The sequence below is a fragment of the Aricia agestis genome, chromosome Z (genome assembly GCF_905147365.1).
Source record: "Aricia agestis chromosome Z, ilAriAges1.1, whole genome shotgun sequence".
Lineage (NCBI taxonomy): Eukaryota > Metazoa > Arthropoda > Insecta > Lepidoptera > Lycaenidae > Aricia > Aricia agestis.
The window spans coordinates 27829915-27843667 of record NC_056428.1 but is presented as its reverse complement, the minus strand read 5'-3'; the positions used below and the strand labels follow the sequence as shown (position 1 = coordinate 27843667).

Sequence of the window (13753 nt, the reverse complement as noted above, 5' to 3'; positions counted from 1 at the left end):
TTAAAAGATACATAAATACTTTATTGGGTGCATTAATTACATCTCAGGTGTAAAAGAGATAGCTTTGCATATTTTCTAAGACAATCGTACTACAATTTTTACTATTTGCGGATTTTTGCCGCGTTATCGGCGTTCTCCTTTAAGATCTTCGACTTGAGATGATCCTTGTACTTGAGAATGCCTCCCTGCCACTTGGTGACTGTACCGTTCTCGCAAATCCAAATCTCTTCAGCGACCTGAAATTATTAATCAAGAAACATTTAAAATAGTCATACTCAATCGAATCAATCAGCTAATTATAATACTGGATCTTAAAACGTGATATTTAAAAATATGAATGATTCAAATTATAATATTCAGAAGTAAGTGTAAAATAAATTGTTATTAGATGTTGCAGGCAATTTCGTTGCGTCGAAATCCTTTGAAAGTGCGGAAACCGTACACGTCTTGTTCCATAATAAACCGAACCAAAATGGAGAGGTAAGAGATACACAGACAGATAGACAGACATACATTCGCCTTTATAATATTATGAGCATTGATAAATATTATATTGATATTAATGTGTATAAAAATGGCAGAGTAATAAAATAGCATGGCATACATACTCCAGTATTTTTTTAAATAATTTAAAGCGAAGCTTTTCCATCCTTGGGCTTCCAAGATAATTAAGCTTTTAATGTTTTTTGAGCTTTCCAGAGCTTCATGCATCATTTTGTTAGTTTTCACAAATATTTTCACCACCATAGCAAAACAACTTAAAAGCTTTAAAAAAATATGTAAGCGCATACAAAAAACCGATTTGATAATTTCCAATACATTTTACCCAAACATAGCATGGTTATATTACAATATAAGTACATATGAACAGGCATCTTATCGTAACATGATAAGTGTATGAAAGCATAATAGACGTAGCCCAAAGTGCAAGTAACATCTAACGACTGTTTATTTACAAATTGTTGAGATGAAACTTTTTTAGGCACGTTGAGAGTGAAATTTCATGGTCACGTCATGAAAAAGAAGCTCGTAATTCGATCCTCTTTTCATAATATATCCGTCACGACGACTTGACAAAAACTAAAATAAGCAGCCTTGGTTAATATTATCGTCGTGGAGATAAAATAGTAAGCATCGGTTGTTATTATTTTAAGGCATACATACACTGTGCTGCCTTTAAAATTATATTATTAATCAATTTAACTTACGCCATACTGAGCAGGTGTGACAAGGAGTACATAAATAATATTATGTGGATGTAATTTAGTAATGATCTGCCTCGTCTCGTTGACCACATTGCCTTATTAATGTGAAAACAACAATATCTTTAGTATAAGTAGGTATAATATACTTGTTATTATAATATTGTTAGACGTGCAAAGTGCATACGAAATACCAAGTGTTTGAAGCCAGTCATATTAAAAGCATGTTAGCGGTGAAGTGCATGCAATGTGCAATATGCAATGTTAATAGTCGCACCGAATACCGATTCCAGCAACCAATCGTCCGTTAGTTCATATGAAATTCAAATTAATAAGAGTATTTTAAAAAGATAAGACCGACTTCAAAATTGTGAGTAATTGAAGACGTGAGTGGAAGCACCTAATAAATGAAGGCGGCTTAAGGGCCGGAAAAATGTATTGAAAAAAATATATCGGCCAAGTGCGAGTCGGACTCGCGCACGAAGGGTTCCGTACCGGTATAGAGCGAAAGTAGACAAAAATTGTGTTTTTTGTATGGGAGCCCCCAGAAAATTTTCAGAAGTCTAGCTATAGCGGTTCTTGCGTTACAGCCTGGAGACAGACGGACAGACATAATAAGGGAAAAATTAGTAAATGTCCGTATATTACAAAATGATAGTTATCGTGTTCTTCCACTCACGTCAGAGAATTAAAATTCCCTATTTCAAAAACTCACTGAAAAAGTTCTGGTAATGATTACATACTGACACACGGGCCACGGGTCAGATTGATAAACACCTTTTTTTGAAGTCGGTTAAAAAAGGTGATGTGATCATCTATATTGCATACATTTAAAAAAAAATAACTATTTTGCACACAAAACATAGACAGAGTAGATAAAAAAGTCAATAAAGACGGTCAACAGAAATCAGCAGTTTCAGCACCTTACTAATAATACACAGTAACAAACGTAAGTTTGCTCAGGGGCATGCACTCCTTGAAAGCAGAAATGCAGTGCATTACCTGCCATTCACAGATATTTTTATTAAACTTTCGTACGTTTCAGATGACTTTAATTAATAGTAAAAAAATGAACACACTAATAGTAAACAAATGAATAAACTAAAAAACGCTTATACGATTATAATAGCACCAATTTACAAGTAACTAAAGTTTAAATTCTAACAGCGCAGACCAAGTCATGCGGCGATCTCCCGCATGCCTTGCCATTAATGTGTGAGTTTTGATTTTGTGTGCGTTTGCGAACTGTGGGCACAGTTCGCAAACGCACACATACATGAATATCGAATTCGCTTCTATAGGCAAGGTCTGCAGGAGCTGGACTCAGGAGTTTACTAATAATCGGATATGTTCGTTACCTATAATAGACGGAAATAAAAATAATAGACGGAAATCTAAATAATCACGTATGCACATTATGCATAGCAGAAATGTTTTGTGTTTTGCCTCCCATTTGCTTTTTACATATTGCAATAGTGATGAGCAATGTATATAATATTATTTTTGTTTGCGTTATTTTAACATATGAAAGTTTTCTACATTTAACAGTTTATTACTGATTTTCTTTAATAAATGCGTTTTCCGATTTCTTAAAAATTTTAATTGAAAGCGAGGTTTATTTTACTTTTCACAATACTTGTCATTCAGTGAAAATATTCAAAATGTGTCTTAAGGTAGGTGTGTACCCGAGTTACAACAATAATTAAACCTTAAAAAGGAAATGTAACTCGAACGTTTCATGTTGAAAGATATGAATCATAATTATAACTGGCTGTGTGGTTGTGTACACACAGTACAAACGATTAAATTACATATTATGGTTTCCATGCATATTGTTTAATAATTGTAGTTCAGTGTGGACTGATTCAGGATATTCAGATTTAAATAATTTATATAAATTAAAAACTTTTGTATTTAGTTCTCGATGTTCTCGATAGATGGCGCTAAAATATTGCCGTCGCTGGCTACATTGCGCTATTAAGATTTTTTTCATAATATAATATATTATATCATGCTCGGAAAAAAATGTTAATGATGGCCTATAGGCCATCATTAACATTTGGGCATCCAACTACTCCGCTCCCCCCGCGTAGCTTGTGTCATATTCCTGTGCACGCCCCTGAGTATGCTCAAAGCACGGGTGATGCTTCCAATATTGCTAACCAGGTTTTGAATATAGTCTGAACTTCAAGTTCTCTTACCTGGTTAATAAGTCGGAAGTCGTGGCTAACTAGGACCATTCCTCCGTCAAAGTCATTGATGGCGTCGGCTAGCGCGTCTATGGTTTCCATGTCCAAGTGATTGGTGGGTTCGTCGAGTAGCAGTAAGTGGGGGGTTTGCCAGGCGAGCCAAGCGAACACCACTCTGCAACGCTGACCGTCTGACAGCTGACGCATCGGACACACCTACAAAAATATTTCAATTACTATTATAATATCCATGGGCGTACCCATGTAGGGACAGGGGGAGGGGGCAGCTATCCCCCCTAGAAGATAAAATAAACGTCAATTTTCCTAGCAAGTGGGAATTAAAAACGTGTTACCTACTCTGCGCAAAATGAATTGTTGGAAACAAAATATATTTTTTAGTCAGATCAATACAAGTCAATTTTCATGATTTTTTGTTTCAATATATCAGACCGACCATCTTCTCGAAACAGGTATGCTGCCCCTCTAGCTAAAATCCTGAGTACAAAAAAAATACAAAAATCTTTATTCACAAACTTAAAATACAATATAATAACAGTGTTTGAGACCCCCTTTTAAGTAAAGTTACCTGTGTTAGGGGAATCTCGCTCTGCCGAAAACAATAAATTTGGGAAGTAAGTATATTAAGTGAGGCTTAAAGCAAACAAACAAACAAACAAACTCTTCCCAATTATAATATTAGTATAGATTTGACATTATCCAAATCTTCTCTTAAATTGTCATTACTCATTATCTAGTATTTGACATTATCCAAATCTTTTCTTAATAGGCATGATGACTATTTTTTTTTCTTATCGGTAATTGAAAGACCCTTAAAAAATAGAAACATCGGTGAAAGAATGACTCTGATAGCTTAAAAATTCACCAAGATATGATAATTATTCAAATATCTCATAAAAAAGACCTGCCTGAAACGCTCCATACAAAGTGCTACGAAAGTATGATGTCAGTCTTTCGTAGTTTGTACGCATCGGGAGACAACTTTTTTCGACAGATATATTAAATATTGCGTTTATGAAAGTGGTTTCATAACAAATGTTGCTTATAATTAGATAAGTTATCGAATTGTATACAAATATTAAGAAATTTAATTGAAAAAAAAATCGACTTGAATATCCAACTTTGAAGGCGCATAACAAAAAGAAATACAAATGCTATCAAGTTGAAATTTTGGGAACACTTATTTTTTACCGTGATTTCTTTATTTTATTAACAAAATTCGCTAATATTTGACCTTGTCATCATCCCTATTGTCATTACTCATTAATGTGTAAATATATTTTTTTGTAACTTTTCTTTTTGTTAAGCCTTATCAAATGTTGCATTGTGTTATAAGAATTAATGTTGTGCATATTTTTAATCGATATGAATGCTGTATGAGCACCTTATTATTTTCAATGTAAGCTTGTATTCATATTGCCTAGTAAATAAAATAAATAAATATTGTACCTGTTGTCGACCCGTCAAGCCGTATCTTCCGATGATCTTCCGCATCTCCTCCCGTTCTCGCACCTCGGGGAACTCTTTGAGCATGTAGTCTAGCGGAGACAGATCCAGGTCGAGCAATTCGTGCAGATGCTGGTGATAACGACCGATTCGGAGATGGGAGTTCTTACGGATCATTCCGGTGCTCGGTACCAGCTGCATTTTAGAAAAACATTGTCTCAACATAGATAACTTTATAATGCGAATTAGAGCACAATGATACATAGAGGTAATATAATATTATAACCGGACTTTTATGTAATATTAATAGGTAATATGACATAAAGGTCCGGAGCAGAGGACGCTGTTATTACATATAGTAATTAATACATAAATAACCTGACATGTTGACATAACACAACATAATCGGCCTAGTTCAGAAGAATCAAACTTGTATTGTGCCTTCTCGATACGCCCACTGGGGCACGGATGCTGTTAGAATGAAAAGTATAACAACATGTTATACAAGGGTTGCTTCTCTTGTTTAAAAACAAACCATAAAACGTATTTCGGGCTTTCGAATCCTTTATTGTCATGATCCTATGATCATGACCATTGTTTATTGGATATTTACATGAGAAGAATTGGTCAGATCAGTGTGAAACCCTGTGGAAAATTAAAATTGCTGCCATTTTACAACCGTGATAGAGACAAAATTTGGGAGCCAATTTGTCATTAAATATATATTTATTTTTTTGACACACCAACAAGGAAATACTTTAGAAAACATACAATTGTAGAATAAATATTAATGTTTCCTAAATTACAGGTGTAGTTCTACATGCGCAAATCTTACACACATTATCTTAAGAACTAATAACTATGATGAATCTAAAATGGCAATAAATAAGCAATAATTACATATAAACAAGCCACAATGTGAGAAAGAAACGAACAGAGAAGGGTTAACACAAAAACAAAACAAAAATTGTATGTAGCTTAAAAAGTGAAATATCATTAACAACCTAACGCGACAAACCAACAATTAATTTTTTAAACTTAGCATTTGACACCTAGTATTTGACAAACTGTTATAAGACCTGCACATCCTTTTAATCGGCGAAAATTGACCCAAATTGGTTTTGGCTGATTTAATGTAAAAAGGTTTGTATTTATTTTTCCTTGGTAAACGATTTGGTACATTTAATTTTATTCGTTTCAGGAGTTCTTTATTATCAATAGTGCCGATTACAAGTTTGTGCAGGAAAATTAGATCGAAATACTGTCTACGATCATGAAGCGAAACCATCCGAAAGTAATCAAGTATGTCTTTATAATGTGGCAAAGTATGTTTATTAAAGGATAAATACCATAAAAAGCGTTTTTGTACTCGTTCAATACGATTAGAATAGACAGCGTAATCGGGGTTCCATGCAGGACTACAGTACTCTAGTTTGCTGCGAACTCTAGTTTGCTGCGAGCGAATATGTCATACATCATAACATTAAATGATCGGACACCAGAGTTGGGACACATTGTATAGCTGTGCCCTGCGGTGTTACCCACGGTTTATTAGGGTGTATTATAAATTATGATATTTTTCTTCAGCCTATGTGTTAATCCAGGGCATCAACAATTTAAAATCGTTTAAAATACAAACTCACGAACTTATAATAATTAGTGTGATTATTTTAACTTTTAAATCTTGTCAGAGTTTTGATTATAATCACTTACATCTCCGTATAGTAGTTTCAGCAAAGTAGATTTTCCAGCACCGTTAGGCCCAACGAGCGCGAGCCGAGTATCGAGATCAATACCGAACTCTAAGTTCTTGTAGATCCACGGACTACTGTCTGTATATCTGAACGATACATTCTGAAAACATGCGAACACGTTAAAATATTGTATTACTACTAGGATTAGTTTAATAACATTAGACAGAAAAGAAGTCTCACGGACTTCAGAAAACAATAACGGGGAAAGTACACCGCCTTGTGGGACTCCAGTTAAAGTGCAGCACCAGTTTGAGAAAAGTTCATCGATTATTCTTTATTTAAGATTTAACGCCTCCGTGGTCTAGTAGTTAGAGCGTCGCTCTCGACTCCGGAGGTCGTGGGTTCGAATCCCGCGTTGGAAACATGTTATTTCCAAGTTTGGTTAGGACAATGCAGGCTGATCACCTGATTGTCTGACAAGTAAAATGATCCATGCGTCGGATGGGCATGTAAAAAGTCGGCCCTGCGCCTGATCTCTCGCCGGTCGTGTCGGTCTTCCGTCCCACTGGGTTATGAGAGTAAAGGAATAGAGAGTGCTCTTGTGTACTGCGCACACACTTGGGCACTATAAAATTACTCCTGCGTACCTGGCCTGGTTTCAATGAAACCGGCCACCGTCACCGAAACCGGTGTGGGGAGTATTATTATTATTTAATATTACTATAGATTAAGTTTAAAAAACTTCAAAATAACCGTACCTGCACCATAATAACCGGGGGAGGAACCTTTCCACACGACGGGAAGTAGAAGTTAAGGATTTTGTCATCAACCACCTTCTCCGTAAGACCCTGGGCGACCATCTTGGCTAAAGTCTTCTCTTTGGACTGAGCTTGACGAGCGAGCTTGGCCGAGCCGTGACCAAACCGAGCGATATAATTCTGTGAAAAAGAAACGGTGTGCATTAACGATACGCTCAACATTAAAGCCAAAAATGCAAAATGGATCGATTTAAATGCGTCTGTGCGAACAAACGGATTGGACGCTACACAACGAGATGACTAGCACTTAATTCGCAAAACGGATTACTCCATTTTTTTCACGAAAATGGCTTTTTGGTACCGAACGTAACTAAGACTGATTGACTATCACTACATATTATAAAACGGAGTCGCTTTTTTTTCCTCGTGTCCCTTTGTTCCCTTTAATCTTTAAAACTACGCAACGGATTATGATGCGGTTTTCTTTAAAAGATAGAGTGATTCAAGAAGAAGGCTTATAAGAATAATAACATTTATTAAATAGTGGAGAAATACTGTTAATTTTGGGGTTTCTAATGTGATGTCGTAAATAATTACATTTTCTCCTCCTACTCTACAAGATTTATCAAAATAATGTACTAAGTATTGTACATTATGAAAAGGTCTACAGAGAAAGCTCCGCGATGGTATATGTCTATCTCTTATGGATATCTCACAATAACATTTTTTGTCATTTACTTTTAACCTCAAATAATGGCTAATTTTCGAAGCGATTTTAACCAACACGGCAATAGTTATGTCCACACTGTGCACTTTCATCTTCAATTTTCGTCATCAACTTTCATATTGGCGCATTCAATAATTGAATGCGCCAATATGAGCGCAATGATCAGGTGATCGAAGCCGCTCGGAGCGGTCGTAAGGTTAAGTTACGAAATATAATTTATTTTTGAAAGAAAGCGTGTTAGATGCCTTACTTACGCACTCAACACCAAATTATTATCAAGTGTCTCTGAATCTGTGTTGAGAATAATATTCAATGTTTGTCTGTCATAGGTGCAACAGCGATGCTAGAGATGGAGTGCAATGTACCCAATGCCTCAATAAATATGACTACCTTTGTTCTGGCATAATGGCCGGTTATCGAATACTCGGTGAGAAAAAGGCCACGTTGAAGTGCAGTCAGTGCAGAGTAAGTGGTGGTAGATCTACAAGTCCGGCATGTATTCCAATCGATACACCAGTTGTTGGCCAGGTGGCTGCCTCAAATCTCAATACCCTGACGGCCTGTCCCTCCTGGAGTGGACAACGGACGGCCCTCAGGGCTGTCATTGGCATTGACATCTCACTGCCAGCACTGATCCGCTAGATGCTGTGCGGTGAGGAGGAGTGGAGGGCGGTCGAATACTTCGCAGAGGAGATGGTGACTGCCAAGAAAGAGGCCGAGCGCACGAGAGAAAGGGAGGCACTCGACTCTAGAAGACGGCCCAGGCGGAGACGTCGCGCCCACAACGGCGATAACCTCCCGCCATAGATGGGGAGCTCAGGGTGACGGCAATGGCAAGCCGTCACCCATTGCACCGAGCCCCCGCGAGAGTCGTGATGCGCAACGTGCTCCCGCGCATCGCGACAAAAGGAGAGGAATGGCCTAGACAAGCCCGCACTGGGGCCTCTGTTCGGCCTGGGGGGCGAGTAATCGACCTTTTCTGCCGACCACGAGGGCGCACCGCCAAGTTTTAGTGTGTAGGGCTTTTTTCGAGCGAGTCCCACATATCCGCATCAGGATCTCCATCATCCCCCGCGGAATGCGTAAATGCATTTCTTTGCGTTAAAAAAAAAATGGCTGCCTCAAGATGATCTTAGCGACATTAGGCTCTAATTAATAAAACTCAGGGAGCAAACGGCATCTCTCCCGCAACTGATTAAGAATGTAATAATACGGAGCAGTCTCTCAGAACTGATGACTATTAAGAACGAAATGACTGATTTCAAGAACTCCTTATAGTTAAAACTATGTGCAGTGTGCACACTACTATGGATCAGCTCAACAGTAAGATTCTAGAAGTCGAAAAAATTCAGTCCCTACAGAAAGCGGAAGATGATATATCGCGACTAGAGCACCGCCTTGGTAGGATTGAATCTCCTTGCAAGAAAACGAACAAAGGACCTTTGTTCGTTTTCTTGTAAGGATCAACATAGATATTAAGGGTGTTCCTACCACCTCTGAAAACCTCTTTAATATTATTATGTCGAAGATTGGTGACAACATTGGCTGCAGAATTGTGAAGGAACAAATAAATTACATTGCTAGAGTAATATTGCAGCGTAATGATAAGGATACTAAGAACATTATTGTATCCGTACATTATAGATACCTTCGAGATGATTTTATTACAGCCGCTAAAAAGTTGGGTCTCTGACTGCTTCGGACATCGGTCTCACGGGAAATATCAAAATATATATTAACGACCACCTAAGCTTGGAGAACAAACAGCTGTTAAATAAAGCTAAAATCCTAGCGAAGCAGAAAGAATTCTCATTCATCTGGCAGCCTACAGCATACACCTCTAATATGTATATTGTATACGCCATAAAGACAGAAATGGACCTAAAGAAAATCTGTTAAAACCGTATCACCGATGTATTATTTTTATGTATATATTTTAAGCTATTTGACCTAGCTTTGCTCGGTGTTCGATAAAACACGAATAAAATGACATTTTCTAAAAATGATTCCTAGCTAGATTTATCGCCCCTGGAATCCCCTATATACTAAATTTCATGATAATTGTTGGAGCCGATTCCGAGATTCCAATTATATATTTATATATAAGTATACAAGAATTGCTCGTTTAAAGATATAATAAGATAAGATACTTCAAATATTATCTTCTTTCATATATGTATATGATACAGTCAAAACTCTTAACCAATCAAAAGTACTATTGACTACCAAAATCAGTCAAAACTACTTTTGACCGTATGCTTTAGTCAATAATACTTGTAACTAAAATAATAGTTAATAGTACTTTTGCCCAATGAAGCTGGTCAAAAGTATTTTTGACTAAGTGATTTAGTCAAAAGCGGTTATGACTGGTTGTATTAGTCAAAACTTCTAAAAAGTGAGAAAAAGCAAAGAGTGGATTCGATTTTAGTCGGTAAACGTGGTACCGGTTTTTCTAAGACTTCGATGTCTGTCTGTCTGACTGTCTCCAGGTTTATCTAAAGAACCACTATAGATAGATTTCTGAAGTTTTCACAGCTTGTGTATGTCTAGTGTCGCTATAACAACAGATACTAAAAACAAAATAAATCAAATATTTATATATGATATCTAATAACGCATACAACAAATGTAATTTGCTACTTTTCGAGGCGCTCGATTATCTAATAACTCATACAACAAATGTAATTTGCTATTTTTTGAGGCGCTCGATTATCTCACCAATTCTATTGACATGCCGTTTCTTTACCCGAGTGAACTCTCTCTTGAAGGACCTAGAGGCAAGGACTTCCAGTCAGCAGAATGTCCAACAGGGAAGGATTCTGACTGTCCACATCTGGGATTCGCGTAGGCGTAGCAACCAGTTGTGTTAGGTCGTTCGCAAAGGCAAAATCGCAGACAGATCTCCCCACATGATCAGTTGAGGAATTGAGCCAGTCGGCGTTTTGGGCGTTAAAGTAGTAAGTATGCCAATATAAAGCTAAGTAGTATGATCTCTGCGGATGGGATCTGCTGCTGCATTAAATCTGAATCTGTCCTCGATAAATGGGCTATCTGTTAGATAGCCCATATTTTATCGAGGAAGGCTATAAATGCTATAATAGGCTATATTTGATCACGCTAAGACTAATAGGAGCGAAAAAAATAGAGGAAAAAATGGGGGAAATTATTTGAAATTGCTTATAATCTTACGAACTACTGGAGCATTTTTATGTTATTTGGCACACATGGCCACGTGAAGGGACATAGGTTATTTTGCGTAAAAATGTACGGTTCCCGTAAAATTCCTAAATAACGCGGGCGAAGCCGCGCGGAACATCTAGTAAATAATATATAATCTATCCGATCATTTTCACCACATCTTCGCCGGGTTAAATATTAAAGATTATTACAATAATCATATCTCTAAAAATATACATCCTGAGTACTTAATTAAAAAAATCGGTCAAGTGCGTGTCGGGCCACGCGCAATATAAGGTTCCGTAGTACCGCTAATTTTTAATTGGTCAATGACAGGACATTTATAACGTGTTTTACACTACTAACAACATCATCTCAGTTACGTTCAAAGGAATTTGAACGAAAAGTTCCTTTATACTTCGTCGAATACTTTTTTGTAGTTGATCGACAATTACTCAATAACTTATGAAGTCTTCTTAGCCGTTAGTTTTCCTTTTAAATTCAGCATATCTACTATCGTGAATTTTTTCACATTTCTCGAAGCAACCGTTTAGCTGGTAGAAGGGGGGGACACTGGACTCTAACGATTTTTTCCACTTTAAAACTTCACATTTCACAAATGGATCCTTAAATCGGAAAATGATCTATGAATCCTCGTATTATTTAAAAAAAAAACCTATCCAACGACAACCCAAACGGTGGGGTGGGCGCGAAAAATAAAATTCATCCCCGCTTGATGTGTAGCCCGGTCCTATAAAAAACATTTTTTTAGGATTTTATATACCATTTTGTCGGCACGATTAATGTGTGCATTCATGCCGAATTACACCTTTGTAGGTCCTATAGTCTCTGAACAAATACGCGGACAGACAGACAGACAGACGGACGTACATTCCGAAACTATAAGGGCTCCTTGTTGACTACGGAACCCTACAAAAAGGTGTGTTTAGCTCATCTAAAAAAACGATATTTCAATTTACGATTTTGATTTACAAGTAAGCCCTTTGCCGCACCTGCACCTCACGGAAGTACACAACAAAACTTACCTTCATATGCGCGATCTGATCTTGTTCCCAATTGTACTGTTTCATTTGGTTCTCGAGTAACTCCATACGCGTGCGTACGAACGCCTCGTAGTTACCCGTATAATACTTGAGCCGTCGTTTGTTCATATGAACAATATTTGTGCACACACCGTTCATAAAATCTTGTGAATGTGACACAAGCACTAAAATTCGTTTGTACCTAAAAACATTATATTTGTAAAACTATGTTCATTTAAAATAGCACCGCTCACAAAAATTAAAAAAAAAAAGCAACGTGTGATAGCTAAACAAAAAACATCATAATGCAAAAAATATATTAGTCATTAATCACTAATCAGTTAAGAGGGCGACTAACCCAAAAAATCAAACATCGTCCTTCTCTCTTCACACTCACGCCCGTCTTTCATATGCCAGGTGACAAAGGACGACGCGGATTCATCACCAAATTAGTTTTTCCTCAATAACGTCTTGATAAATATACAACATTTTAAAAATCCGCTAGGTAGGTTTCTCAATGATAGAATTTTATACGTGTTTTTAATTTTATATGTGTAAAAATATTAACTTAGTTCAATGCACGGTTATGGAAATAAATGAAAAATTCGAGAAAATTAGATGCATTTTTGTGATTTTTTTCTATCAAGAAAATTTTAAGATATCGTGTTGTTCTTGGAAATATAATGAAGTATCTAATTTTAGAAAATGAAACAATTCGGAGCTTATTTTCAAGTATAAAAATGAATTATAAAATCGAAAATTTTGGGTTAGTCGCCCCCTTAATTAGAAGTGTTATCGCCAGTTAACTCCCATCTGTATTTGCTGACGTGAAGTGGGGTCATCAGCAGATACGTCCACCCTGTAGAGGCGTATTAAAACAAATTGACCAACAGGCGACGAATGTGAGTATACTGACTAGCTCAATAGGAAAGCGAAAGAAAATAATGTAACAATTAGATGTGGACGAAAATGTGGCTAAAAACATATAATGAACTGCGTAAAGTTTGGTGTTACGAGCCTAAAATAACGCAGCCTTAAAAATCGGCAAAGTGCGAGTCAGACTCACGCACGAAGGGTCCCGTACCGTTATAGAGCAAAAACAGGCCAAAAATTGTGTTTTTTGTATGGGAGCCCCCTCAAATTTTTATTTTATTTTAATATTATAATTGAATAATTATTAAAGTACACATAACTTTGTGAAAAATTCAAGTGCCTACCTGTTTTTCATTATTGATATAGAGCAAAAAGAACCGAAAAATTCACGTTTGTTGTATAGGAGCCCCCCTTAAATATTTAATTTCGTTTTTAGTATTTTTTGTTATAGCGGGAACATAAATACACAATCTGTGAAAATTTCAGAAGTCTAGTTATAGCGGTTCTTGAGACACAGCCTGGAGACAGACAGACGGACAGACATCGACGTGTCAGTAATAGTGTCCCGTTTTTACCCTTTGGGTACGGATCCCTAAAAAAGACACTTTAATATTGAAATATACTTA

General features: G+C 36.7%; 1 protein-coding gene across 1 annotated transcript in view; it reads right to left on the bottom strand.

Annotated features, from left to right (window-relative positions):
• LOC121739393 (ATP-binding cassette sub-family F member 2) overlaps positions 1-13753 on the bottom strand; it is a 29001-nt gene continuing 15248 nt past the window's right edge. Inside the window, exons 7-12 of the mRNA XM_042131842.1 lie at positions 12258-12456; positions 7308-7487; positions 6569-6709; positions 4859-5050; positions 3404-3607; positions 1-236 (exon numbers count right to left, since the gene is read on the bottom strand). Coding sequence (XP_041987776.1) covers positions 102-236; positions 3404-3607; positions 4859-5050; positions 6569-6709; positions 7308-7487; positions 12258-12456 — 1051 coding nt within the window. The 3' untranslated portion in view covers positions 1-101. The remainder of the gene's footprint in view (positions 237-3403; positions 3608-4858; positions 5051-6568; positions 6710-7307; positions 7488-12257; positions 12457-13753) is intronic.